Source organism: Pogona vitticeps, chromosome 6 (genome assembly GCF_051106095.1).
Source record: "Pogona vitticeps strain Pit_001003342236 chromosome 6, PviZW2.1, whole genome shotgun sequence".
NCBI lineage: Eukaryota > Metazoa > Chordata > Lepidosauria > Squamata > Agamidae > Pogona > Pogona vitticeps.
Genome location: NC_135788.1, coordinates 64,655,783 through 64,681,836, shown reverse-complemented (window position 1 = coordinate 64,681,836; position 26,054 = coordinate 64,655,783). Strand labels below are relative to the sequence as shown.

The window sequence follows — 26,054 nt, the reverse complement described above, 5'->3', positions numbered from 1 at the left end:
CAGGGCATTTGTTTCATCCAAATGCGCCTGAAGCTGATCGGCCACCACCCTCTCCACCACTTTGCTAATGAAAGAAACGTTGGCAATGGGCCTATAATTGCCAATTTCGTCCGCCGCCAAACTGGGTTTCTAGGCTAGACAAGAAACTCCGGTGTGCCCCATCCTGGGAAAAGAAACCAAAAACTGAGGGGGGTGGAGTTTAACTTTTCTTCAGTTGCTAAACAAATCTGGCTTCAATTTGCTTGACTAACAAGATTTTGGATAAGTGAAACATGAACACTGGTTCCATATCCACAAAGAAGAAAAATGTTTTTAGCCCTTAAAATATCAGATTATTCTATATTATGGCTTATCTAGGTGGGCTTTCTATTTTTCTGTCCTTCTGACCTTCTGATTAACTTTTCAATGGAAATTACTGCTAAAATGTCATGAGATACTGGCACATGAGAACTCTGTGAGCAATACAATACCTAGTTTTAATGATAGCATTTTCTCACTATCTCTGAACTGGTCTCCAGGTCATGTTATATAGCTCATAACTGATCAGTTATTGCAGATAGTGCTTCATTTTGCCTTAGGGTGGATTTGATTTAAATTTAAAAAACAGATTTTTTAAAATTTTAAAAAAACCATTTTTTAAATTTAAATCAATTTGATTTTAAAAATTAAATACTTTTATCTACCCTGTTTCACCCAGTTCTTATACCAGTGATGATCAGGTATAGATATGGAAAAAGATGACACACTGGCTGATCTCCAGTAACAGAAAGTTAAGTTGCATAATGGATGAACTCTGGCCATATTTTGTTAATAACATTTTTCTGAACCCTCCCCTGATTCCAGAGTCCTGGGACCATCAATTTCAGATGTGTGAGACCTATCCTTCATTTTGTTATCCCAATAGGCTTTCCCAGGAGCTAAGGAGCCAAAGAACCTTGGTGTTGTGGGGAGGGATAGGAAACTTTATTTTAACAAAATCCAGCCCTGGCTGATGATGTCATGAGGCCTATGTAGCATATAAATTTATGCTACTTGGTTTTAGCCAGTAAATTAAAAAATAAATCTCAAAATATTTATTGAAAGGGACCCTTATTAATATTTTTATTAATTAGAAACTGGTACTAAAGATATATTGTTAGGCTAAAACCCTTAGCAGATCTAACATAAAAAATTACATCCATATTTGTATTCCCCCCCCCCCCAATTTTGAGTTTTGGAGAGGAGGCATTTGGATTGATAGATGTACATTATTTACTGCTACAATGCTCAGCTTAGTTTCCTTAGTTACATTCATATACTGTATTTTCCCATGTATAAGACCCCCCTTTCTAACACAAAATTAAGAAATCTAAGCAGGGCTTAGCAAGTGGAGGGGGAAAGCAGGGATCAAAGCACTGCAGGATCGCTTTGATCCTTGCTTTCCCCTTTCTTATTTTCTAATATCACTGCAAAAGTAAGTTGAACATTTTTTCAAAGTAAATCCGTTTTTAAAAATATGTATAGAACGCACCTTTTAAAAGAAATGCCTGTGTTTCTCAGTTGTGTGTAACATATGTACCTCTGTTCTTAATGTGACTTAGTAGATATATTCTAGCATTATACAATTTCAAGCTTGGAAGTGTCATTGTCTATGTGTGTCTTGTCTGCAGTGATGTTTTTCCAGTGTCCTGAGTATAGTATCAAGTAATTTAGTATGTTTGCTTCTCAATTTGCTAAACAAAACTGTTTACTAATCAAATGTTCTGGTGGTCCATAATTATTTGAACCATCTCTAGTCTTGATTACCCTCTTCCTTGCAATTTGAGTTGTAAACAAAAATTCCATTCTCTTCTATTGGACTACTTTTTCAGTATAAATTGTAGGGGCAGATTCCCCATCTGGTTTAGGACCACAGCCGGGGGAAGAGGATGAAGCCCCTCGGTTTGCATCTCATCATAAAGTCTTGATACAAATGAGGATACCTGAGATTAAGATCATGTATAGTTTGGGCCTTACAGGCCAATAGTAAGATACCTGTAAACTATGTTAGAAATAGAAGCTTTTGTACTAATTTAAACTGTTGACACAGTGACTATTCTTACGTTGGTTATAGCATTGCAGTCTTCTTTTTACTGTGCAGTTTCTGTGCCTATAGCTCTCTTGCTTAAAGTTCTCCATCTCCATCAAATTCAGCATTCTGAATTTGTCCATGAGCACAAATCTTGCTCAGCAGTATAATATCTGCATCAGTAGAGAACTGCTCCATTTGGGCCTATCCGTTTCTTTTCTTAATGGTATTTAATATAACACTTTGATATTGGATGTCAGCATCTCATTGGCAGTTTATACCTGTATAAGCAAATCTTCATAAATTGTGGAGGTAAATTACCACTCATTAAGAATGTGCTGGTTGCATTCATGGTCATACACACAGCCAGCACCTCATTACTGAATTACAGTTTACTGTTAAAACATGTATGATTTCCCTTATGCAAGCTTAAATCATCAGTAGGTTTCTAGCCAATTTTTGTAAAACATTTCCTTAATTTTTCCTCTGCTTTAGAGCTGAAAGTCATTCATACCTTAAAATAGTTGTTTCATTTTTTTGTATTACACTTGGCAGGTTGTGTTTTCACTAATTAGTGCTGTAGCCATTGTAAGCAATCGTTGTTATATTGTATGCACAGTGGCTGTTGACCTTTCACACCCAGTTATTGAAATAAATTGAATCTTTCTATGAAATTATTAAAATCCTTACTGATATAACATATATGTTTTCCTATAGGTTTTTTCTTTGAGTGAAATCTCTGCAATCCAAAAATGGCAGCGAATAAGCCCAAAAGTCAAAATTCTTTGGCCTTGCACAAAGTAATCATGGTTGGCAGTGGAGGTGTAGGAAAATCTGCATTAACTCTGCAGTTCATGTATGATGAGGTAAGCATTTAGATTTCATGCTCATTTTTAAGGATTTTGCATAAGTATGCATTAGTATTTAACTTACATTTAAACTGGCATCTGTATGGTTTCATTTAGTTGTGTTGTGTTCAGCTATGATGACAAAGCTATTCATATACTAGCAAAAATGTACTTCTTGTAGTTGGAAAAATTTTAAATTATGCACATTGATGTGAGGATTGTTTTATTATTTGCAGTAAAACATTTTTTCTGATGTTACAATTAAATTGAAAGCCTGGATGCTAAAAAAAAAATCTTATGGAGAGGAACATTGTATTCTGGTAGGGAATCAAACGTTCAGGACTTCATGATAACATTTGCCCTAATGCTTCCAAGTCTGTCCATTTAATTTATACCCCCTTCTCTCTGTTTAAGGACTGCAAAAGATTTGTAATAATCAGTAGCTGTTTTTCACTGAACAGACAGTCTTAAATTTTTTATTTACAATGGCTTTTCTTTGAAAACACATGTGTACGTGTATTTCGAAAAATGGCTTTAAGAATGTATTAATGTAGAAATGATATTATACTAATTGATACATCTAAGATGTATTATGTTTTGTCTGATTACAAAATTAAATATACTAAACAGATTCTGTGTAAGTCTGATGATCAGGGCTTGAAAAATTCACTCGTCTGTGACAAGTGAAAAAACTCTGCTTGACAAGCCACAGCTCCCTCTCTCCCTCCTTACCTCCTTACCCTCAGTCCCCCCCACTCTCAGAGAGTTCGAGTGGCACATAGAGATATAGCTCTGTAGGAGAATGTAGAGTACTCCCATGCTGGAGAATATGGAGATTCCCTGCTCCCAATTTCAACCGAAAGACCTGGCTCCTTAAGAGGCCGGGTGTTTTTGCTTCCAGTTTTATTTTTGCTGGAAACATTCAAAAGAAAGGCATTCAAAATACAGTGGTGCCTCGCTTAACGGGTGCCCTGTTTAACGACGAATCCGCATAGCGATGTCTTTGCGATCGCAAAAGCAGTCGCCTTGCGATGTTTTCTATGGGGAAAAATCATTTAGCGATTTTTCCCCATAGCCCCATTTTCCCCCAGCTGAGCGGCGGGAGCTTCTGAAGGGGAAGCTCCCAGCGCTCAGCTGGGGCTAAATGCCGGCGGCGGTGGTGGCCTCCAAAGCCACTGCCGGCATTTTCCCGCTCGAAAATGCCGTCGGTACCTTCGGAGGCCACCACCACCATTTAACCCCAGCTGAGCGGCGGGAGCTTCCCTTCGGAAGCTCCCTCCCCTCAGCTGGGTGGGAGCCTCCGCTGGGAGGAGGGCCACCAGAACACCTGGGCCTTGCCCTGCCTCCTGGCTCCCCCCGAGCCACCCCTCACCCCCGTCTCCGCTGCCGCTGCTGGGCTTTAGAAGCGGCTTCCGAAACCCAGCGGCGGCGGAGGAGATGAGGGTGAGGGGTGGGTCGGGCAGAGCCGGGAGGAGGGCAAGGCTCGGGTGTTCCCGGCCACCCTCCTCCCAACCCCTCACCCCCTTCTCTGCCGCCGCCGCTGGGTTTTGGAAGCGGCTTCCGAAACCCAGCGGCGGCGGCGGAGATGAGGGTGAGAGGTGGGTCGGGCAGAGCCGGGAGGAGGGCAAGGCTCGGGTGTTCCCGGCCACCCTCCTCCCAACCCCTCACCCCCCCGTCTCCGGCATTTTCGCAGCCAGCGCTTCCGAGCCGCCTCGGGGGAAGGCTTCGCCGCCGCTCAGAAGTGCTGGTTGCCATTTTCGCGGCCAGCGCTTCCGAGAGGCCTTGGGGGAAGGCTCCTCCGCCGCCGCTCGGACGCGCTTGCCGGCATATTCGCGGCCAGCGCTTCCGAGCCGCCTCGGGGGAAGGCTTCTCCGCCGCTGCTCGGACGCGCTGGCCGGGCGCGGGGTGGCTCCAAGCGGCGGCGGCGGGGGCAGGGGGTGTTCGGACCCCCCTACCCTGCCCCCGCTGCCAGGAGCCGCACCGCACCTGCCTATCCCAGCCATGCTGGGACTCGCGGGAGTCCGAGCATGGCTGGGAAACCGGGCGCAGGGCGGCTCCAAGCGGCGGTGGCAGGGTGGTGGTGGGGGTCCGGATGGCTTCCAGTGCTTCTCCTGGAAGCCATCCAGACTCTCCCTACCCTGCCCCCGCCGCCAGGAGCCACCCCGCGCCCAGTTTCCCAGCCATGCTCGGACTCCCAGGAGTCCCAACATGGCTGGGATAGGCAGGTGCGGTGTGGCTCCTGGCGGCGGGGGCAGTGTAGGGGGGGTCTGGATGGCTTCCAGTGCTTTGCCTGGAAGCCATCCGGACACCCCCTACCCTGTCCCCGCCACCGCTGAGAGCCTTCTGAGCTCTCAAAGGGCTTTCTCCAATGTCGGGGGGGGGGGGAAGCCCTTTGAGAGCTCGGAAGGCAAATGTCGGCGTTCGGCGGTGGCTTTGGGGTCCTTCCAAAGCCACTGCCGACCGACTGCCGACATTTTCCGCCAGCTGAGTGGCGGGGCTTTGAAGCTCCCGCCGCTCAGCTGGGGGAAAATGCCAAAGGCCCCATTTTCGGCCAGCTGGTCGGCGGTTCCAAAATGGCCGCCTGCTGTGTTGCCTCGCTTTAGAGGCACCGAAAATGGCCGCCCCTACGGAGGATCTTAGCTCAACTGTGAGTTAATGGGTTTTTTTGTTCTGTTTAGCGATGTTTCCGGATAGCGACGATTAATCCGGAACGGATTAACGCCGCTATGCGGGGCACCACTGTACAAGCTTCATGACCCCACAGGCACGCAGGTAATAAAGCAACCCAAGTCTGAGGGTATATTTATTTCGAGTTTGTATGCATTATGTAGAAAGTGCCTAATTTAAGCGTTGAAAGATAAATTGCAAGGCTACAGTCCGGTCATGCTGACTGGTGAAATTTTTGACTGACTGGTGAGACATTCTAAAATTTTTCAAGCCCTGCCGATGATATCATCACCGGTGGCAGTTTTTCAGAAATAAAACTTTTCTAATCTTCCCTGAAAGTCCCAAGACTCCCGTGAAATCTCTTTCATTGTGGAGAAGCTATTGTGGGGCCATGGGGCATCTTGTCTTTGAAATGTATTGCCACTGCAGTAAAAGCATCCAGGCAGTGTCATTTTTCAGGATCTCTTTTGTCCCTTGACTACCAGCAGTTTACCCATGACAGAAAGATTTCACAACTATGGGACCTTTGGGACTGGAATGAGAATTTTTTTTATTCCCCCAAAATTTGCTGTTCATCAGTACCTAAAGGTGCTACAAAATGTTTTCATGTGGAAGTTTGGTTTCTGAAGTCACTGATATTAGTTTACTGTTAAAAGTGAGACTATTTCATTTCTTAACAGTTTGTGGAAGACTATGAACCTACCAAAGCAGATAGCTACAGAAAAAAGGTGGTCCTGGATGGAGAAGAAGTCCAGATAGATATATTGGATACAGCAGGGCAGGAAGATTATGCTGCAATTAGAGACAACTATTTTCGAAGTGGAGAAGGCTTCCTCTGTGTATTTTCTATTACAGAACTTGAATCTTTTGCAGCTACAGCTGACTTTAGGTAACTGGATGCATATGAAAAATTGGATGTGAATGTTTGTGACTTTGATATCTTAACTTTTCAATGTTAAATCATCTTGTTTTTCTTGACATACTTTTCTGTCCTTTTAATCTTCTTTGGATGACTTAGAGCAATTCAGAACTAAGCTTCTTTTAAAACTTTGTAACACCATGAATGGTGAATGGGAAGCAAAGGATACATTGGTACATTGGGAAACTGGAGGTTCTTTGCTCTGCTCTGTATTCTTCCAGAAATCACTCAAATATTACTGATTTGAGATGTTCTTCTGCATTTGTCTGAAGAGCACATCTCTGATCAGAATGTTGAGAACAATAGGACAGATGATCCCTAGCCAATGAAAGGCAAGATAAATAATCTGTGTTTTGCAGCTTACTGCCTAACAGTTAGCCTGCTGAGCAGTACTAACAGTGCCAGATTGATTTTTTTTTTTTTTACTCATTATGGCTCCATCTAATTCCGAGATTACTGATCAAAGCAAAGTCAAAAGATATGGCAACATTTTTTTTCAGGGAGAAAATAAAAGTGGCAGCTTAAGCATGCTTCAGAATTTTCCTCAAGCCCATCTAACTAAAGGCAAACTCTTAACACCAGTATGTGATTCAAATGATTAACTTGTTTAGAGATTTTGAGATAAGATATGAAAAAGCAGATTTCCATTTGAAGCAATCTGGGCTCTGTTAAAGAATCTTAAAAATTTTAAAAGGTATTGTCTCTTCAAAACCACGTGTACAAGAGCTGCCTTAGTAACAGTGTGGCTGTGTCTTTCAGAAAAGCATCTTAAGAACCTATAAAACCTGAAAAGTTGCTCCAGACATTATAACTTTTTCATTTAGAGTTTGTCCAGCAGTTGTAGCCATAATGCTACAGGATGCCTATGTCATTTTGCTTTGTTAAAACTATTTTGAAGTGAATGACAGGTCTGATTGTAGAAGGAAGTGTCCAATATAGAAAGTCTGCCAACCAACTACTACCATACTGAAAAATCGCAATGCTTGTTTGAATACATATATCAAACAGCAGATTATTTTGTATGTGAAGTGATTGTCTGGGACATGATGAGAAAATTATAATCTGTCATGGTGCAACAGTGAGATATACTGAATACATCAGAGCCAGAAGTCCCCTAATGCTCTGAGGGACACTGGTTTCATCTAGGACTTGGTGGTTCTTAATATCTTGATGATGAACAGAAAGGATAAGATTGTGGGAAATATTCTATTACACGAGACTGCTTTAAACTTGCTGGATCAATTTAACTTTGCAGTAGAGAGTAATCTATCTAGTTATGGAGAGTAAACCACCTCAAATTAATTCAATTTTTAAGGAAGAGGTATGTATCTGTTATATACATTTTCATGTTTTTCTTTGATTTGGTAATGCTTCACTTAAATAATAGCCCTAGAGATACATGCCTCTTCCTTTAAAATTGAATTAAACTTGAGACTTACTATTTTGATCCTTAATCTCTTGCATGGTTATTGGAGGGGATGTGAGAAGTGTCTTGTGTATGTGGTAAGTACACTATAAGATCTTGTTCCAAAAATTGTACGGTTAGTGATGTTGAACTCATCTGCAAACAGGAGTCATGAGAATTCTAAATATAACCTTGCTGCATTCTGGCAACGTGATGGTGTCTAGCACCATACCAAGCCAGCATTTTTGTTACTTGCAAAACAGCCTGTGTCTGGATTGTGAAGATTGAATGTTACGCCCACGTCTTAGTTGTGGTTTAAGATTGTATATTACATGGTGATGGAAACTTGTTCCAACTGAATCTTTCATGGGCCAGGATGCTAGGAAACTGTCTCAAAATGTCCAAATATAAACAAGTTATCTGTTTAATGTGAGTGGCAGTTGTGACATTGCCAGTAACTAAACAAATTTCCTCTGTATTGTTGGTTGTTGTGGGTTTTTCGGGCTCTTTGGCCATGTTCGGAAGGTTGTTCTTCCTGATCCTAGGGGTTTTTTATGTTAAGCTCCAGACCATTTTTTCACTCTCCTCTTTCACCCTCATTAAGAGGTTCTTTAATTCCTCCTCACTTTCTGCCATCATATCTGAGGTTGTTAATATTTCTTCCGGCAATCTTAATATTAATATTACTTAAACTTAAAATATCAACATCTGCACTTAGAGAAATAAAAGCAGATGGCAAAGGAAAGCATTGGAATTCAGTATTCTTCTTGATATGGCAATATTATATGTAATTTTTTGTCTTATGTGGGACAAGCTTTTTGTCATAGGAGACCTGTCTACTCTAAATTACAGTCTATCCATCCTTCTATCTCTTCTTGCATAGCTATGCAAATAGGGTAACCTCTGGAGGAAGATTGCCCCACATTTAAAAAACCATTCTAGAAATTATCACTTGTACACGGAGACACATACCCCTGTTGTTGTTGTTGTTGTTGTTTAGTTGTGTCTGACTCTTTTTGACCCCATGGACCAGAGCACGCCAGGCCCTCCTGTCTTCCACTGCCTCCCGGAGTTGGGTCAAATGACATTGTCCAATCATCTCATCCTCTGTCGTCCCCTTCTCCTCTAGCCCTCACACTTTCCTAACATCAGGGTCTTTTCCAGGGAGTCCAACAAAGTGAAATCTGTCACTGACTCCATATCTTCCCCTTCCATTTGCCAGGAGGTGATGGGAGTGGTGGCTATGATCTTAATTTTTTTGATGTTGGGCTTCAGACCATTTTTTCACTTTCCTCTTTCACCCTCATTAAAAGGGTCTTTAATTCCTCCTCACTTTCTACCATTAGAGTGGTATCATCTGGATATCAAAGGTTGTTGATATTTCTTCCAGCAATCTTAATTCCGGTTTGGGATTCCTCCAGTCCGGCCTTCCGCATGATGTACTCTGCATATAAGTTAAATAAGCAGGGAGACAATATACAGCTTTGTCGTACTCCTTTCCCAATTTTGAACCAATCAGTTGTTCCATATCCAGTTCTAACTGTTGCTACCTGTCCCACATATAGATTTCTCAGGAGATAGATAAGGTGGTAAGGCACTCCCATTTCTTTAAGAACTTGCCATAGCTTGCTGTGGTCCACACAGTCAAAGGCTTCTGCGTAGTCAATGAAGCAGAAGTAGATGTTTTCCTGGAACTCTCTGGCTTTCTCCATAATCCAGCGCATGTTAGCAATTTGGTCTGTAGTTCCTCTGGCCCTTCAAAATCCACCTTGTACTTCTGGGAGGTCTTGGTCCACATACTGCTGAATCCTACCATTTTTGAGATTGTATCCCAGTACAGCTTTTCCCATTCTTTTGTTGACTATGAGGGCTACTCCATTTCTTCTGTGGGATTCTTGCCCACAATAGTAGATATGATAATCATCTGAATTGAATTCGCCCATTCCCGTCCATTTTAGTTCACTGAGGCCCAGGATGTCAATATTGATTCTTGTCATTTCCTGCTTGACCACATCCAGCTTACCAAAGTTCATAGATCTTACATTCTGGGTTCCTATGCGATATTCTTCTTTGCAGCATCGGACTTTCCTTTCACTTCCAGGCATGTCCACAGCTGAGCGTCGTTTTGGCTTTGGCCCAACCACTTCATTAGCTCTGGAGCTACATGTCCTTGTCCTCCGCTGTTCCTCAGTAGCATATTGAACGCCTTCCAACCTGAGGGGCTCGTCTTCTAGCGTCATATCTTTAGCCTTTTGTTTCTGTTCATGGGGTTTTCTTGGCAAATTACTGGAAACTTGCAAAGATATGAACTTGCTAATATGACAATATAGAATAGAATTATAGGATAGAATTGAATACAAATGGAAGGTCTGGGATAAAGGTGTTTGTGAGGCAGTGCACTGAGATGGCAGTCCAAAGATTGAAACAAAAGCAACTGAGAAGTAGGACTGGCACTGTACATCACATTCAACTAATATACATATACATCATTTGAACACCTTAATGTTTCATATAAGATATCCAAAATGATTAGTCATGCCACTTGTACAGTGTAAAGTTTAGCATCTTAATGCTGTGTGCTGTTTATTGTAACTCCAGCAACTGCTGGCTATTAATGCAGTTTTTGTGACACAAGTGAATTTTCAAAGGCAGGCACTCAATATAGGCTGCTAGCATAATCAAATAGCTTCTGAATCTAGCTGCCGAACTAAGTAATGATTACTGCTGTAGGGTGCCATCTTCGTAAGAAAAGGAGACAGTACCAAAAGCAGATCACTCTTAAAGTCTCCTACTAGTTAATTTTCTGTATAGCTTTCCCATCTCAATGAAATTTTCTTGACATCTGTTTTTTGTTTCTTAGCATTAGAATGCATTTATCTAAAAGCAATATAAAAGTCTATATTGACAGAAAGTCATGTCACTGATATCATTATGTTAAGCAAGCTCTGAGGCACTAAATTCCCCTATGATGGGCTGAGAGCTTTGCAGGGAACAAGTTACCAGTAGATTAAAATGTCTGGCTCATCTTGGTTATCTTCTTTGGGAAGTTACCCCAGGAGGGTTGACCTGGTGGCTCTTAATAAGCTTCTATATATGGTGTTCCACTGTCTGTAAGACACTTGTCTTTTTCCAAATCTCTTCACTTGTTACTGAAGTTTCTGCAGGCAGAGAGTGGTCTTCCTCGATCTTACAGATATTGTGACTGAAATCTTGGTATTGATGTCAAAAACAAAGCAGGTAGGTATTCAGATATGGTGTCTTCTCCACTTCAGCCCTGCCACAACTCCCATTTTTGCTCACACTACTGATTCCAGTTTCATAGCATTTTGAGATGAATGCCTGTGGTTTTCCATCACATATATTGTTTTGTATGGTGTCCTCCTCTGAAGGGGAAATAAGAGCCCAATCCAGACATTGGCATCAGTTTGATTTTTTCTCAAGAAAGGTGATCGGTTTGTAGCCACTGATTTGAAGAATGCAAACTTCAAGATCGCAATCCATCCTACACATCATCTCAATATTTGAACTTTCCACTAGGTTATATTATATTTGTTCAAAATTCTTCCCTCCCCCCTCCCCAAGGGGATTCACTGGGCTTAAATTACTTGGAGTGATCTATCTTTGGATCAAGACGGTAAATCAATTTTGATTATTGGTTCAATGGGGGATTGCTGTTGATGCTTGTAGACAAATCTAGAGGTTACTCTGACACTGCTTGAGGGACTTTGGGCTTTCATGTCAACAGAGAAAAGTCTGAACATCTCTTTGCCTCAATGATTATGGTGCTTGTATTGATTCCTCTGTTCATTTGCCAGCAGTAGAGTACAATGAAACCTTGTAGATTTTGACATTCCAGGTAGCTTTCAACTTTTTGAGGCTCAGCAAATTGTCAGCTGTCATAATCAGAAAGACAGTTGTCACAAGACAATGTATTTACCACTGGAAATTTGAGGTGATAAGATGTGGATATTGCTTCCCAACATCTGGAAATTCTAACTGATCTATGGTTTCACCCTTACTACTTTACCACTTCAGTTTCCTGCTGTTGTCTTCTTTACATTTTATAGTGACTTATGGACTATGCAGGTTATCTATTTTGTATATAGACAACGTTGCATTAACAAATGGGAAGTAGTAGCAAAAATATATTTATCTCAGCAAGGTTCTACTTAAAATGGCATCTTAAACCGTACTGAGCACAGGATTAAACTGCATGGGTCTAAAGTGTTGTGGATTTCTTTTTTCTCTGCAGAGAGCAAATTTTAAGAGTAAAAGAAGATGAGAATGTTCCCTTTTTGCTGGTTGGTAACAAATCAGATTTGGAAGATAAAAGACAGGTTTCTGTAGAAGAAGCGAAAAACAGAGCTGAACAGTGGAATGTTAACTATGTGGAAACGTCTGCTAAAACACGAGCTAACGTTGACAAGGTGCATGACTGCTTTCAAATGCAGCTTTATAAGTATATGAGTCTGTTTTTTCATATATGTATATTTGTCAATACTAAGTTCTGCATTAATCTTTTTGTGGATCATTCTTTATCTTTTAAGGTGTTTTAGCACATAGAGTTGGGGAACAGCTGAATTTCAATTTAGAAAACACTCCAGGGCCACATTCCAGCATCAAAGAGGGCTAAGGACCCAAGGTGGGGTCAAAAGAAAGTTGGCAGGTCCAGGTATAAATGTTATTAACTTGTTGCAGTGTAACAGCTTTTAGGCACAACAAACTTTTTTTCTTTTATTGAAAACCAAAATTCATTGTAATGAAAACCTTTAAGGGACTTTAAATAGCCTCTTATCTTGGTTCTTATCATAATTTAGAGACCAGAAGCCAAAGATCTTCCTTATGGCAGACAGTGTTCCCCTCTAAGCCATGCAGGTGCATAGTATTGCATCGGGTGCACACAACTGACTCAGTGTTTCTGGTCAATTTGCTTCTGGTCATGGCCGGAACTCCATACTCAGGGGATGGAGCCGCTGCACAGCACTCCGGAAAATTATAGGAAACTTTGAGGACAAAAGAACATATGTGGCTATATGGGAAATGTCTTTGGGCGAGAGCTTCCCCTGTTCTGGCAAGCAGCTGAACATAGAAAGATTGAAGTGCTGATTAATAAGAAAATAATGGGCATAATCATGAACATGGACCTAGAGGATTCTCAGTTGAAAGCTGAGCTTGAGTGAGATTGTTTAATTTGATAAATTGCTTCCTCCTTGATGGTTGAAATAGGAAACTGATTCAAGTACATCAGTAGGCTGGATTTGCAAGCTCTGGTTTGATTCTGGTTTGACAGTTGATTGACAGTGGTTAAGCCAGTATCCCTGTTTGTTGTTAGGAAACTGATCAAATGAATCAGTCTGTGAAGGTGGTATTCAAGAAGTGTGTTTGAGTCTTTGCTTGTTTCTGGTTTGTTTGTTTTGTTTTTGTTTTTAAATCACAGTTGGGAGCATTGATCTTGTATCTGAACCGGGCTTACATTGGGCATTATCATTATGAGCAGTGAGTTCTGAGTCTTAGTTACAATAGACATGACCGAGAACATTTAAAGGAGCCTCGTGGCGCAGTGGTTAACCTTTTATACTGCAACCAAAACTCTGCTCATGATCCGGGATTCTATCCCAGGTAGCTGGCTCAAGGTTGACTCAGCCTTCTATCCTTCCAGAGTTGGTAAAATGAGTACCCAGCTTGCTGGGTGGGCAAGGTGTAGCCTGTGTAATTCACTTGCAAACTGCCCAGAGAGTGCTTTAAGTGCTATGGGGCAGTATATAAGACTATGGGGCCAGAATTATATCTGGGAAATCTGTGGCATTTAAAATTAATTCAGATTCTTTATTTAAAAAAATACATACTGCTTCACAAATGTCAACAAAATTGTCTACAAGACCAGTTTACAAAAGTTATGGAAGACAATGAAAGTGTTTGCTCATGTTTTGAAGATTTGGCACAAAGTCAAAATCTGTGTCTATGTGTTTTAGAGTGGAGAAATGTCTACTATAGTACATGTTCTTGCCTTGGAGTAAATCTGTTTGTCAGGAGGTTAAGGGGCTTAGTATTTTAATATGCAAACTTATCTTTTCTGACCTATATACAAACCTGATGGCATAACAGAGAAGTCCTTTAAGAAAATTTGCAGATGTTAGAAACTGGAAATGTTTCCATCAAATGTAACTTGGTTTTATTGCGAACACTGCAGTACTGAATTGTTATTCATTAGACTACCATGACTATTTCCTAGATGTTTTGTTGAATTATAACTTCAGAAACTGCTTCCATATGCTGTACTACTATTTTAATGCATTAAAACCTAGTGTTAGATGTGGAGTATCGATTGATATGGGAGCAAGATGCTCTTGACTCCTACAGTTGAGTCACATGTGATCTTGATTTGCCTGTTTTTGTCAGGTAATACTGCACACTTGATTTACAACTTCTTTATGCACTGTTGTACTTCTAATACTTGACCTGTGCAGTGAGATATAGTTGTACTTACAGGGTAGAGTTAATGAACGGGTACTATCTTGCAGAGTCCGTGAGTAAAGCTTTATAACATGGGGTTGAATATACCAAACTCAGTGTGGAGAAAACCTAGAACTTCAGTCACTGCACAATGGAAAGTTCATAATAGACATTGCTGCTGTAATAGCAGTTCAGTGAAGGAGAAATATCCACATATTTTGGTCTTTGGCTCCTGTAGAACTGTGTTACAGGAGAACAGGAAAAATAGATTCATAGTTGTAAAATTTCACTACTCCCTATGGAAAAGGAGTAAAGGGTATCCTTTAGACAAGCCTCTTCCCCTCCCCAGCTGTTTTAGGAGCTCTTCTCATCTTCCAAACAAGGTTTTCACACAAGGATACAGCATGAACAGATACTTTTCAGAAACTTCTCACATTTGTCAGTCTGTGGTTCTCTTCAAATCTGCCAGGGCCCCCCATGGTACCATATGGCCCCCACTAAGAACAGCTGCTCTAGACTTGCTTAATAACTAATATAATCTTGGGAGTAGATTGGGTTTGTAAAAATGAAGGATTCATACACAGTGCTGACATTGATCTTTTTCTTTCTAGGTATTTTTTGACTTAATGCGAGAAATCAGAGCCAGAAAGATGGAAGACAGCAAAGAAAAAAATGGAAAAAAGAAAAGGAAAAGCCTAGCCAAGAGGATCAGAGAAAGATGTTGCATTTTATAATCAAGACTGCAAACTTTTCTTCATACTTTGAGCATACTAATAAAACCCATAACTTACAGCATGCCATTTGGAGGCTCCTATGACCGAAATTACTCTTAACAGTTTTGAATTTGTAATGTACCACTTAAAGCATGAATTGGGACAGCACCTGAAGTCTTTCACTGGAAAAGGCCTATGTGGCTTCAAAAGAAACAGATTTCAATTAATTTCAAAATTTTCTCCTCTCACCATTGGTTCTTCTGAATGTAGATTTTTTTCCTTGCGCAGTCTCCCTTGAACTGTCAACAAAATACATTACTTTCTGTATTTCTCATAAAGCATACACTTTTGTATCACCAAATTTTCACTTTGTCTTCTACTACCTTGAAAATTACAGCAGTGGGCAGAACTAAGCAAAGGTAGTATATAAGCTTTTTGCTGTTATAAGATTATGCAAATTACAGAAGAGAAACTGGCTCTGTTCTCTGCTTCTATTGGGAGTCATTTATACATGGAATTAGTTTAGACAAATGGTGTAAACTCATGAGAATATTTCAATATGCCTTAATTTAAAAACCTAAAAAGTTAATGTAGTTAAGGGTATATTTTCCTTCTGATGCACTTGAGTATATGCATCATTGTGAAATTATATCCTGTAGTGTGGAGTGCTGTTTTGTGAACCGTTTTGTTAGCAATGCGCTAGCAGTGTGTCTGATCAGAAAGTGTGCCATACTCTGGATCTGAAATGATCCAGAGCATACTGTTATCTTGATTGCTTTAAGCAAAATGGCCGATGTAATACATGTACAACTGAGGTTAAATGTAAAGTGAGGAGGGTAAAGCACATTTCAGTCTGAAGTGGACATTTTCTTCTTAGTGCACAGAAACTGACATTGATCTCTGCAAGTACATAATGTATACCTATGGGGGTGGGTGTTTTTCGTAGGGTTGGGGGCACAGTGTGCACTTCAGTAGCACAAACATGGTCTTACTCTTAGGGCTGTCTGGAAAATACTGACCAGTTCCTCCATTCTATGCCTTTAGGATCATTGACTGTGCATTATCTATTGGAGAAGCATTCCAGTTGCTTTCTCTGGTTTACTGTTAACTAGTCCACCCTACTCTGCTGTATAGAAAGACTGAGAGTGTGCTTCCAAAATCCCTCATTCATTGTCCTAAACTCCTCTGCATTTGAAAGAATACTAGCACAATGTTAGTATGTGGAATTGAGCTAATAATAAACCACTTTCTCTGAGACTTTTAAGTCGTTTGAATGTGGCTAGGTTAGGTCAATTCCAAAAAGTACTTTTTTATATATACATGTGTATAAACGTATGAAATGTCTGTTCAATATGTGTCTCAGCAGCATAAGCAGAAGATGTATTTAACATTCTAACAATTAGACATGAGTAATGTGACTGTTTAGAGAACACTTGTTTATAAAGAAGTTTTGTATGTACTTCCTCCAGTAGATGCTACCATGTGCAGAATTAGTTTTTGATGTGCCTGGCCAAACGGATTGGTCCTCATCTTGCTGTATACTTGTTTTCCATCTGTCAAACCAGGGAGTCCAACCACTAACATTGTAATTTTTGTGTAATGGGAACCAAGGTGTTATGAAGCCAGTGGACACACAGAAACAATTGTCGTAGGCTGATGCCTTCTCAGATTCTTTTTATTTGCTATTTGAGCCATTGAGTATGAATAAACTTTCATTTTTTTAAAAAAATCATTTGTGAAATGCTAATTACAACCTTATATTCCAGTGGAGGAAGTTTACTAATACTGTTTTAAGCTTACATTTGTCCAGTTCATAAATCCCTTGTGCTTGCAAGTTAGTAATGTATGATGTATAGAGAAGATTAACAGATTGGAAGCTCTAGTGTGCTGCAGGAATGGATTCCTTGGATCTTGGTAATCCACACATCCCAAACTCAAAACATTTTTTTAAAAATCCCAATTGAATGGCAAATAGCATTTTCCTTTGAAACCTCTGGAGACACAATATTCATTTGAATGTAATTTTATAACCCAGACTTCTTTATGCCTTTAAAAATAATTTTTAGAAACCAGCAATAACTCACTAGCTACATTTGGTGTCTAATATAGGTATAGGGCATGGTTATGTTTAAAATAAATTGTCTTTGACCACTGTAAGTACAACTTTTGATTTTAGAGTGGTCTCTTGCAAGTGTACAGGCGATCAGCACAGTTGTATGCAAGTGCTATGTTACCAGCATAGTCTAATTGTCAAGTCTGAATCTCATAACTTGATGCCTTCAGTTCCATTCCTGCAGATTTAGGTCCCTGTGACAGTTCTTGTCTTATTGCTGTCATTCAAAAGTAATTTATTTCAAGTATGTCTATGGGAACAAACTTCAGATTAATGGACATGGCCTTATTTTGATATCTTAATTTTTTATGTCAAGAACAAATGTGATGTAGTGGATAAAGTATGCAACTAGGAGTCAGATGACAACTTCAAATCCTTGAAAATCATATTGGAATGTCATATATTGGATGTGACTTAACAGCATAGAATATAACACTTTTTTAAAGCAAAAAATATTCCATCTTCGTTTAGCACACTAACTCGTTTCTTAGCTGCCTTGCTATAAATGCTTTTGGGGGCATACAATTAAATTCTAATTTAAGTTACTGGCAAGAGGCCACATATCTTGTGAACAACTTCCTCTAATCTTATTAGCTATACTCTATATTGTGTAATTTCTCCTACACTAGCCAGGATCAGGTTAAAAGCATCTGAAGGCTGCTCTTGGACAGTTGCCAGTCCTCTAAAGTTGGTGGGGTTTTTTTTGGTGATTTGGTAAATGTATTTTTTAGATTGAATGGTCATTAAAGCAAAATCTTGATCCACATTCTGTTATTGGCATACATAAGGAGATGCCAAACATTTACCAGTTCCATCTTTCAGCAAAATGTGCTAAGGTAGCAGTGGATTGATCATCCTTTGGCAAAGGAGGATTTGTTTTGGTTTGTTCTCAAAATAGAACAGAATCTTCTGTGCTCTGCGTGTTTTATGGATCAGGAGAGACTACTTTTGTACAGAGACCCTTGCTTAGGGAAGAAAGTTGTAACAATGCCAGGGACATTGCATGCATTTTTTGAAAATACCATTTTTTTCTAAATATATTAGTACCAACAAAGTTTTACTAGCAACTGCCTATATGATACAGAATTAGGGCAGTCTTCTCTGATGCAAATGAAGATGTGTGAACAGCTTGCTTAGAGACTACAGTTCTAACCTGCTCTGTTCTTGGGTCATCCTATTTTCTTGCAAGCCTTTCAATTTGGGGACCTTGCCAAGATCAGGAAGAAGGAGTGCTGCTTGGGTAGGAACAAAATGGCAGTGTGTACAAAAAGGTTTTGTTACTACATTTTGTGTTTTTGCTTCATACCGCTATTCTTTTACACAACCTCAAAATGTCATATTTCTATAAACTGATATAATTTGTTTAATCCCTTTACTGAAAATGAAGAAATGTTACTGAATTAATGAATACAAGCAGGACAAATCACATTGGTCTAAGAGCCAAATTCCACTTACAAATGACATTTCTAATTATTTCAGCAACTGCAAGCACGCATGATAACACTCTACCAAATGTGCCTGGTGCACATTTGGCCTGTATTCAGTGAACTGCAAGATTAAGTTCCTTATGCCTAGGAATGTTTGGAGTTGTTTCTTGAACAATGCCCCATTCCTGTTGCATTGCAAGCTTAAGAAATGGAAGAGTTTAATATTGTGTGGGGCTATATTGTACAAAGGAAAAAAAGATATGCACAGTGCAGCTTGAAAAGAAAACAGCCCTTTAGGCCAAATTTTAGAAGTTACTATGGGTAACAATTACAAGTCATACATTGAGACACTTATGAAAGTCTCTAGTGTCTAATCCAGAGGCAGAGAGGTTTCATAACTATAACTGTGCTTCTTCTCATTCTTAAAATATAAAATGATTTGAATAAATTAAAAACATTTTGGTTATAAGTACTGTATACCTATTAGTGAGCATAACTGAAGTGAGAGGAGGGGTAACTATGGATTCTTTAGAAATGAACTGAGAAGATCTTGTATAGTTATTCTAGAAAGCTGGGAAACTAACCCTTTGTTTTAAAAACTGATAGGATTTCCACTTTATCTAGAGCATTACACATGCTAGTAATAGAAATAAAAAGATAAATGCATTTCCAAGAGTGTTTGTTATTTGAAACACTTCAACTCATTTTGGAAAATGCTGTTTTTGTCAGGGCAAACTTGTCAGAACGATGTATGTTCTGTCTGTGTTTGAGAAGGCAGTTCAACATGTTTAAATAATAAACATAAACAGAATGAAATGTGTTTTTCAACCATCTGAGTTTACTTATTTCCAGACCATTCCTACACTTTATTTCAATCTTCTTTTTCATTTTTTTTTCATAATTGGCAAATACTTTCTCTAAAGAGAAAGCCAAGTTCATGTGATGGTGTTTAGATCTTGATTTGTACTGATTTACTGATGTGCATCAGAACTTACAATATGTGGAATTAGGGGCTAATAACCTATCAATTTTTAAAGGGGTAGGAAGATCTTTCTTTTAAAACTGTTCATAGGCATACAGTAAATGCACTGCCATCTACTGGCCAGTACCATTTATAATAGTCTTGAGGTCTGATCTTGAAGAATGCCAGGGCCTAAAAATATCAAATAGCACATTTATAAAGATGCTGAAAGTGGGTGTGGTTAGATAAGGGCTGATCAACTGATGCTAGATCTTGGCAAGGCAGAGTCATTGTGGATATGTGTTTAGACAGTTCTGAATGGAGTTGCATGTATGCATGTATGTCATTCAGAAGATGTATGTCATTTAGGGATGCTCCTTGGTTCAGCATTGTCACTGGAAGCCTAAGTGTTCTTGAAGGCACATTCTTCTTTGTGGTCTCTGTGAATGCACACAAATGGGTTGTTCTGCACTTGCGCTGAACATCTCAGAAGATTCTAGAGCTTAAAAGTACAAAGGTACTTTTCCCCCGTGGAGCACATGCTCCGTCCACCCAAGATTCCCCTCAGTTCCTTTTTTCCACTGTGCTGATCGGATCCTCTGAAAAATTGTGTGATTCTTTGAGCAGTTTCTAGAGACTATATTACTGCTTCCTCATTTAATCATCACTTAAATTGATAGCTTCTTATTTTCCAATCATCTAATCAATGTTACCCTGTGAGTTAGTTCCATTTTTTTGCCTTTCCTGCCTTTGGCTTCCTGCCCACCCCAACTCTACAACCGTCTCTCCTGGTTTCCCGGTCTTTATGGCCTCTCCAGCTCCGTTTAAAAGGTGTGTCAGCTGTTCTAATAAAATCCCACTATCTGATGGCCATTATCGCTGTTTATTCTGCTTGGGTGAGCAACATCCAACCCACTCTTGTGTAGCCTGTAAAAAACTTAGCAAGCTGTCACTTAAACTCAGGCTCCAAAGGCTCTGCTCTCACCTTTGGGAGACAGCCATGAATCCCCCACAGCTTTAGTGGAGACAATGAGGACCCCAGACCCATCGGTTGAGTGGCAAATGCTATCCCAGCCTGCTCCTTAGACCTGAAGACTCTGTCTCCGCGGTCTAAGGAGGGCGCTGACAAGTCCAGGCCCATATCCAAACAGAAGTCGACATTGATGTCAAAGACCACTGCTTGATCCCATGAGACTGCTAAAAAGAAGAAAGACAAACGAATCACTAAAAAGTCTAAAAAACTCAAATCAGTCCACATCGAACCTCCACAGACAACTTTACCATCTCCAATCTTGGAGGAATCCTCACGAGAGGCTCATGGGTCGACTTCAGAGAGAGCCAAAACACAATTACTGATGGGGCAGGCTCCGGTGTCAACTGGTAGCCTATCTCCCCACACTTGCCTCTCAATGGCTGATGCACCATTCAGCCAGGCCTCGGCCCATTCTAGCTCTGCATCAGGGTGGGTGATTGAAATTCAACTATTGGAATCGGAGTCTCCTCAATGCTCTACCTGAAAACATTGGGAGAAACGGAAACATATTTCTCCTCAATACATGCCTCCATACGGAGATTACTATCAGTATTATCGTATCCCATGGTACCATCATTTTGATGTGGAGGAAGACTTTCCGTATTGCGATCCATATCACATGGAAGCATACTAAGGACATTCCTATTATGAAGAACCAAAATGTGTGCGATACACACTACCTTACCAACGGGGATATTTTCAATCACCATCTCCTTTGCCACCACACCGTCAGACTGCTCCCAACCTCTGATATCGGCTCCTCCTGCACCTCTAATTCCAAAACCTACTCTGAAGCATTCGACATCATCACACCATACCGATCAATCCAAATGCCTCAGACATTCTTCTAAAAGCCAACAATATCTTCAGGTCACAACCACATATACTGGTCCCCATCCAACAACAGAACCAGAACCACACCACCCTCGGTCTTCCCTCTGAACCCAGCTCCCTCCTCCAATTCCTACTGTAACAAAACCCACAATCACATTATCATCCTACACATCCTCTTCTGATCAAGACCTAAGATCTGAATCATCTGATCAATCACCATCTTACCTTCCTATACCACCTTCAGATGCCATTGATAATCATCCTCCATCTCCATCAGAGGATTTCACTTCATACTCACAGATGATATCCAGAATGGCTAAATCCCTACAATTATATATTGAAGAGCCTCCATCACCTGAGGTAGATCTAATCTTCAATGACATCAACCAGGAAAAGACCCCTCCACTTAGTCTTACATTTATTTCATCAAACAGGGAAGAATACATTCTTTATCCCTCCTGCACCTAGCTATCGACCTGTGGGAATGGTGTTACCAACATCACATCTTCCGTATTGCAGTACACATTTCCATGGATGACAATTACATAGCAAATCATCTCAGCCATATGACATCCAGGACTCATGAGTGGTCCCTCAAGAGTGCCAATTTCGATCAGCATTGTCACCATTGGGGAGTACCTTCCATTGATGTCTTCGCTTCGGGTGTGAATGCCAAATGCAATGTCTATTGCTCTCGAGCTGGAGCAGATGACAACTCCATCGGACGCATTCATGATGAATTGGAACATGGGATTACTTTATGGTAAACCACTTCTGAGTATTGTCTACCTGGAAAACCCTGAAAAGGGTCATCAGAAGTCAGAACTGACTTGATGACCCATTATTATTATTATTATTATTATTATTATTATTATTATTATTATTATTATTATTATTATTATTATTATTATTATTATTATTATTATTATTAATCAAACAGACCAGATTGTATTTTATACACTTTGTTCAACATGTTCTTAGATGTGTGGGTCACAAGGAAACTCCCCAGCAATTCAGGAACATGCAATACCTTCCCTCACTCTGTCATACACAGACTTACAAGGATGACATCGTATGAAATCAGAAGACTCGTCTACATCATTCTGGGATAGGAATAGACAACTGGCATCCTGGAGGATGCACCTGTCTTACAAGTCAATTCTCTCTATCCCTAAGAAACACCCCTAATGGTTTTACTTGGGCCTTGGAGAGACAGGAAGGCAGACATTGTTGATTTTAAGTACTCTCTGACAAAAAATACTATAGCTCACAAGGGGCAGTTCATTGGGGCAGGTCAGCCCTTAATGTATTGTCTCTGCCCCCTTACTCGGCTTCACTTCTTGGTGCTGACTGTTGGCTGCCTTTTCTTCTTGCAGGTTGCTTTCCTAATGGCTATCTCAGGGAGTTTCCATTCTGGAAGAGCAGCCAGTTTATTTTCTGTGCCTAGTTGAGTAGTCTAACCCCCTCCTCCTCACAAAGTCCTAAACTCAATTAAAAAACATTTTTTTGAGAGGCCTCTCCCCTGGACTGCATGGCTGAGCAGGCTCTTATGACAATGGGTACAAAGGTATGTGGCAACATAGGCTTTAAAGCAGGCTTGTCCAACCTGCGGCCCAAGGGCCGCATGCAGCCCAGATCAGCTTGTAGTGCAACCCAGTGCAATTTTTTTATTTTTAAAGAAATTCCAAAGTTTCAAGTTACACTGCCGGCACTTGCGGCCGGAATGTGGTCAGGGCACGTCACAACAGTAGAGGGGGAGAGAGGGAAGGATGGAAGGAGTGGGAGGGGAGGGGACGGGGGGCCTGCGTGACTGCATTGTGCCGTCCCCGTCAAGAGGTGGACCCCCTCCCTGCCCCATAAAGCCGCCGGAGTCGAAGCTGGCAGCCTTTGCTGTCTGAGATCACAACTGCCGGTAAGCGCGCTTGGAGGGGGGCTGCGGAGGATGGCTAGGGCTGCCCCCCATGCGGCCCAAACCAAATGTATTTGTGGCCCAGGGAAGGTGAAAGGTTGGACACCCCTGCTTTAAAGGTTGTCTGTCCAGGCTCTGTGAATTCTACAACATGATCCTTTCAGATTAGGCATTATTGCAGTATAAATAAAAAGGTACACAGAAATCCAGCTACTCTGCACACCCCAAGGAAGGAATGATTAAAGCAAAGATCACTTCTCATTAGGTTCTAACCAACCCAGGCCCTTTTACAAAATCTCCAATTCCCTACCCTGACATTCTGTTTGGCTGCTGAAAGCAGCTCTTCCAATGCTATTAAATTTTTCATTAATATGAATCATTCATGTTTTAGAGGCCATAATCAATCAATGAAACAAAAAAACTAACAAGAGCTTGTTTTGTTTTCATTAGAAAATGAAAGACCTACGCATTACGATGTTAATTCGTTCCAGCGAAATCACTGTAGAACGAAAACATCGTAAAGCGAAATTTTAAAAACCCATAGAAATGCATTAAAACCCGATTAATGCATTCTTATGGGCTTGAAACTCACCGTCCAGCGAAGATCCTCCATAGCGCGGCCATTTTCGCTGCCAGTGCAGCGAGGAATCCGTCCCAGAAAACAGCGGGCAGCCTTTTTTTACCCGGCAGCCATTTTGAAACTGCCGATCAGCTGTAGGAAAATCGTTGTTTCGTGAAGAATCGGTTCCCGAAGCAGGGAACTGATCATCGCAAAGCGAAATTCCCCCATAGGAAACATCATTTTGCGATCGCTTTTGCGATCGCAAAAACTTCGTTGTAATGTGATTTCGTCGTTAAACAGGGCGCTCGTCTTGCGAGGCACCACTGTAATACATGGCAACAAGATACAGTAAATTAAAACAGATGGCAATGAAGGTGGTAAAAGGGTGATGAAAAGGATGGTAAAAGGGGACTGAGATCTTAATGGTCAGGGAAAGCCTGGCTGAAGAGCCAAGTCTTCAATGCTCTTTTGAACCCATCCAGCGAGGGTGCCAGGCGGATCTCAATGGCTAGGTTGTTCCACAGGCAGGGGTTGACTGCTAAGAAGCCCTGTTTTTTTGTTCTTTCCCTCCTAGTCTCCTTCAGGGTCAAGGCTCTCAAATCACCCTGTGAAGAATGGGTACTATTTTAAAGTAATTTTTTGAGTAATAGCTACTTTATACAATAACAATGTTTCCTGTTGATGAACAACATTAAATTCTTGTATATTTAACTTGGCAGTATATGAGAAACATCCTTTTGACACCAAAATATCAAAAATCTGAAAAATATGGATCATACAATAAATATATCGTGTGTTACAGATAAGCTTGTAAACTTGCCCAGTGGGTCAAGATGTGAAAGCTCTCATTTGCTACAAGTATTTTGAGGGATGGAAAAATAATTTTTGAGCATTAGAAAGGTCAGCTAAAAGATGTGCATTCTTAGCCAGAAAATGAAAGAATACTTCTGAAGGCCAACATGCAGGTTTTATAGAAGCCTGCAAGAGTTCACTGAGAGTTTATTGGAACATATTTTGATAAAGTATTGGTTTTCAACTGCAAATTATTCGCTATCTTTACATTTATAGTTTCAAGGCTATGTGAAAGGTGGAAATTCAACAGGTGGAGCACTTTCCCACTGCAGCATTCCTGCGAAGGGCGAGTTTTGTGTTTAATTCTAAGTAGCTTTCAGCTTCTGGGCGCACTGTGGCCACGGGTCTTTCAAAGCCCTTAAGCGAAAAAGGGACAATGGGATCCTTCGGTATCCTTTAAACTCCAAATAGCCTAGAAGTTCAAGACGTGAAACCTCTTCCATAAGTGAATCTTCTCCCGTTGAATTTCAGCTCTTCACGCAGCGTTCAAAGCACAAATGCCTGGACGGGCAAAAATGAGGCGCGGAACCAGACTTCCAGCAAACGAGGATCCCGACTCAGTTTTATTTTCACTGTAACGGCGAAGTTGTTTCATGACCTCATCCAGAGTATTCTATTTGAATGTTCGTCGGCTTCTACGTGATATGGCCGTTTCTCCCCCCCCCTCGCCTCCCCCGACGAACGTTCTACCAGCAGCCATAATGAACCGGAAGAGTTAAGACAAAACCATGACGACTGGTACCTACGAGGTCAAGCAGCCAGATACATTCGGAAATGGCCTACCGAATGTTCCGGTATTAAGAAGAGGGAGGAGAAAGAGTACGTAACAAAATCTCGCGAGCTTTTGGCTAGCTTCGTTTAGAGAAGGGACAACCCGGACTCTCCAGGTTGGAGATAGGCTCATCTGTTCGTACTTCAGCGGGGGCGCGCAGGCGCAGTTGGGCCAGCTGCGCCGGCCGTCTCCCTTCTGTCTCTTTCTATGTGTTGAGGAGAAGCATACAGGGCGGACGACGGAGCCCGCTTGGCGGTCGTTCGTTTTTTCCCCCTCGCTCTCGTCCTCTTCCGCCTTCCATTTCGGGCACCGAGCAAGCCGAGGAGTCGTGGGCCGAAGAGGCGTAGCCGAACAAGTGAAGGAGAGGTTCGCTGCCGGAGCACCGAGAGGAGAGGCGCACAGGCCGCACTCGGGGGCCCAGCCAGGAATGGGGCGAGTTTGTGTCAGGCGAAGAGGCGGCTGCCGGCGCTGTGTTTAGGAGGCTGTGGGAACGAGCGCGGGACTCGGGCGCCTGGCCCAGCAAGCCGAGACCTTTCCCT

General features: G+C 41.2%; 1 protein-coding gene across 3 annotated transcripts in view; it reads left to right on the top strand.

The window, feature by feature from the left end:
• The window catches only part of RALA (RAS like proto-oncogene A), a 38,908-nt gene extending 22,127 nt beyond the window's left edge, over positions 1-16,781 (top strand). For all 3 annotated transcript variants that reach the window (XM_078377475.1, XM_073003756.2, XM_078377476.1), the window contains exons 2-5: positions 2,765-2,913; positions 6,243-6,451; positions 12,139-12,313; positions 14,951-16,781. In XM_078377475.1, coding sequence (XP_078233601.1) covers positions 2,800-2,913; positions 6,243-6,451; positions 12,139-12,313; positions 14,951-15,073 — 621 coding nt within the window. In that variant the 5' untranslated portion in view covers positions 2,765-2,799 and the 3' untranslated portion in view covers positions 15,074-16,781. The remainder of the gene's footprint in view (positions 1-2,764; positions 2,914-6,242; positions 6,452-12,138; positions 12,314-14,950) is intronic.
• Positions 16,782-26,054: the final 9,273 nt, after the last annotated feature.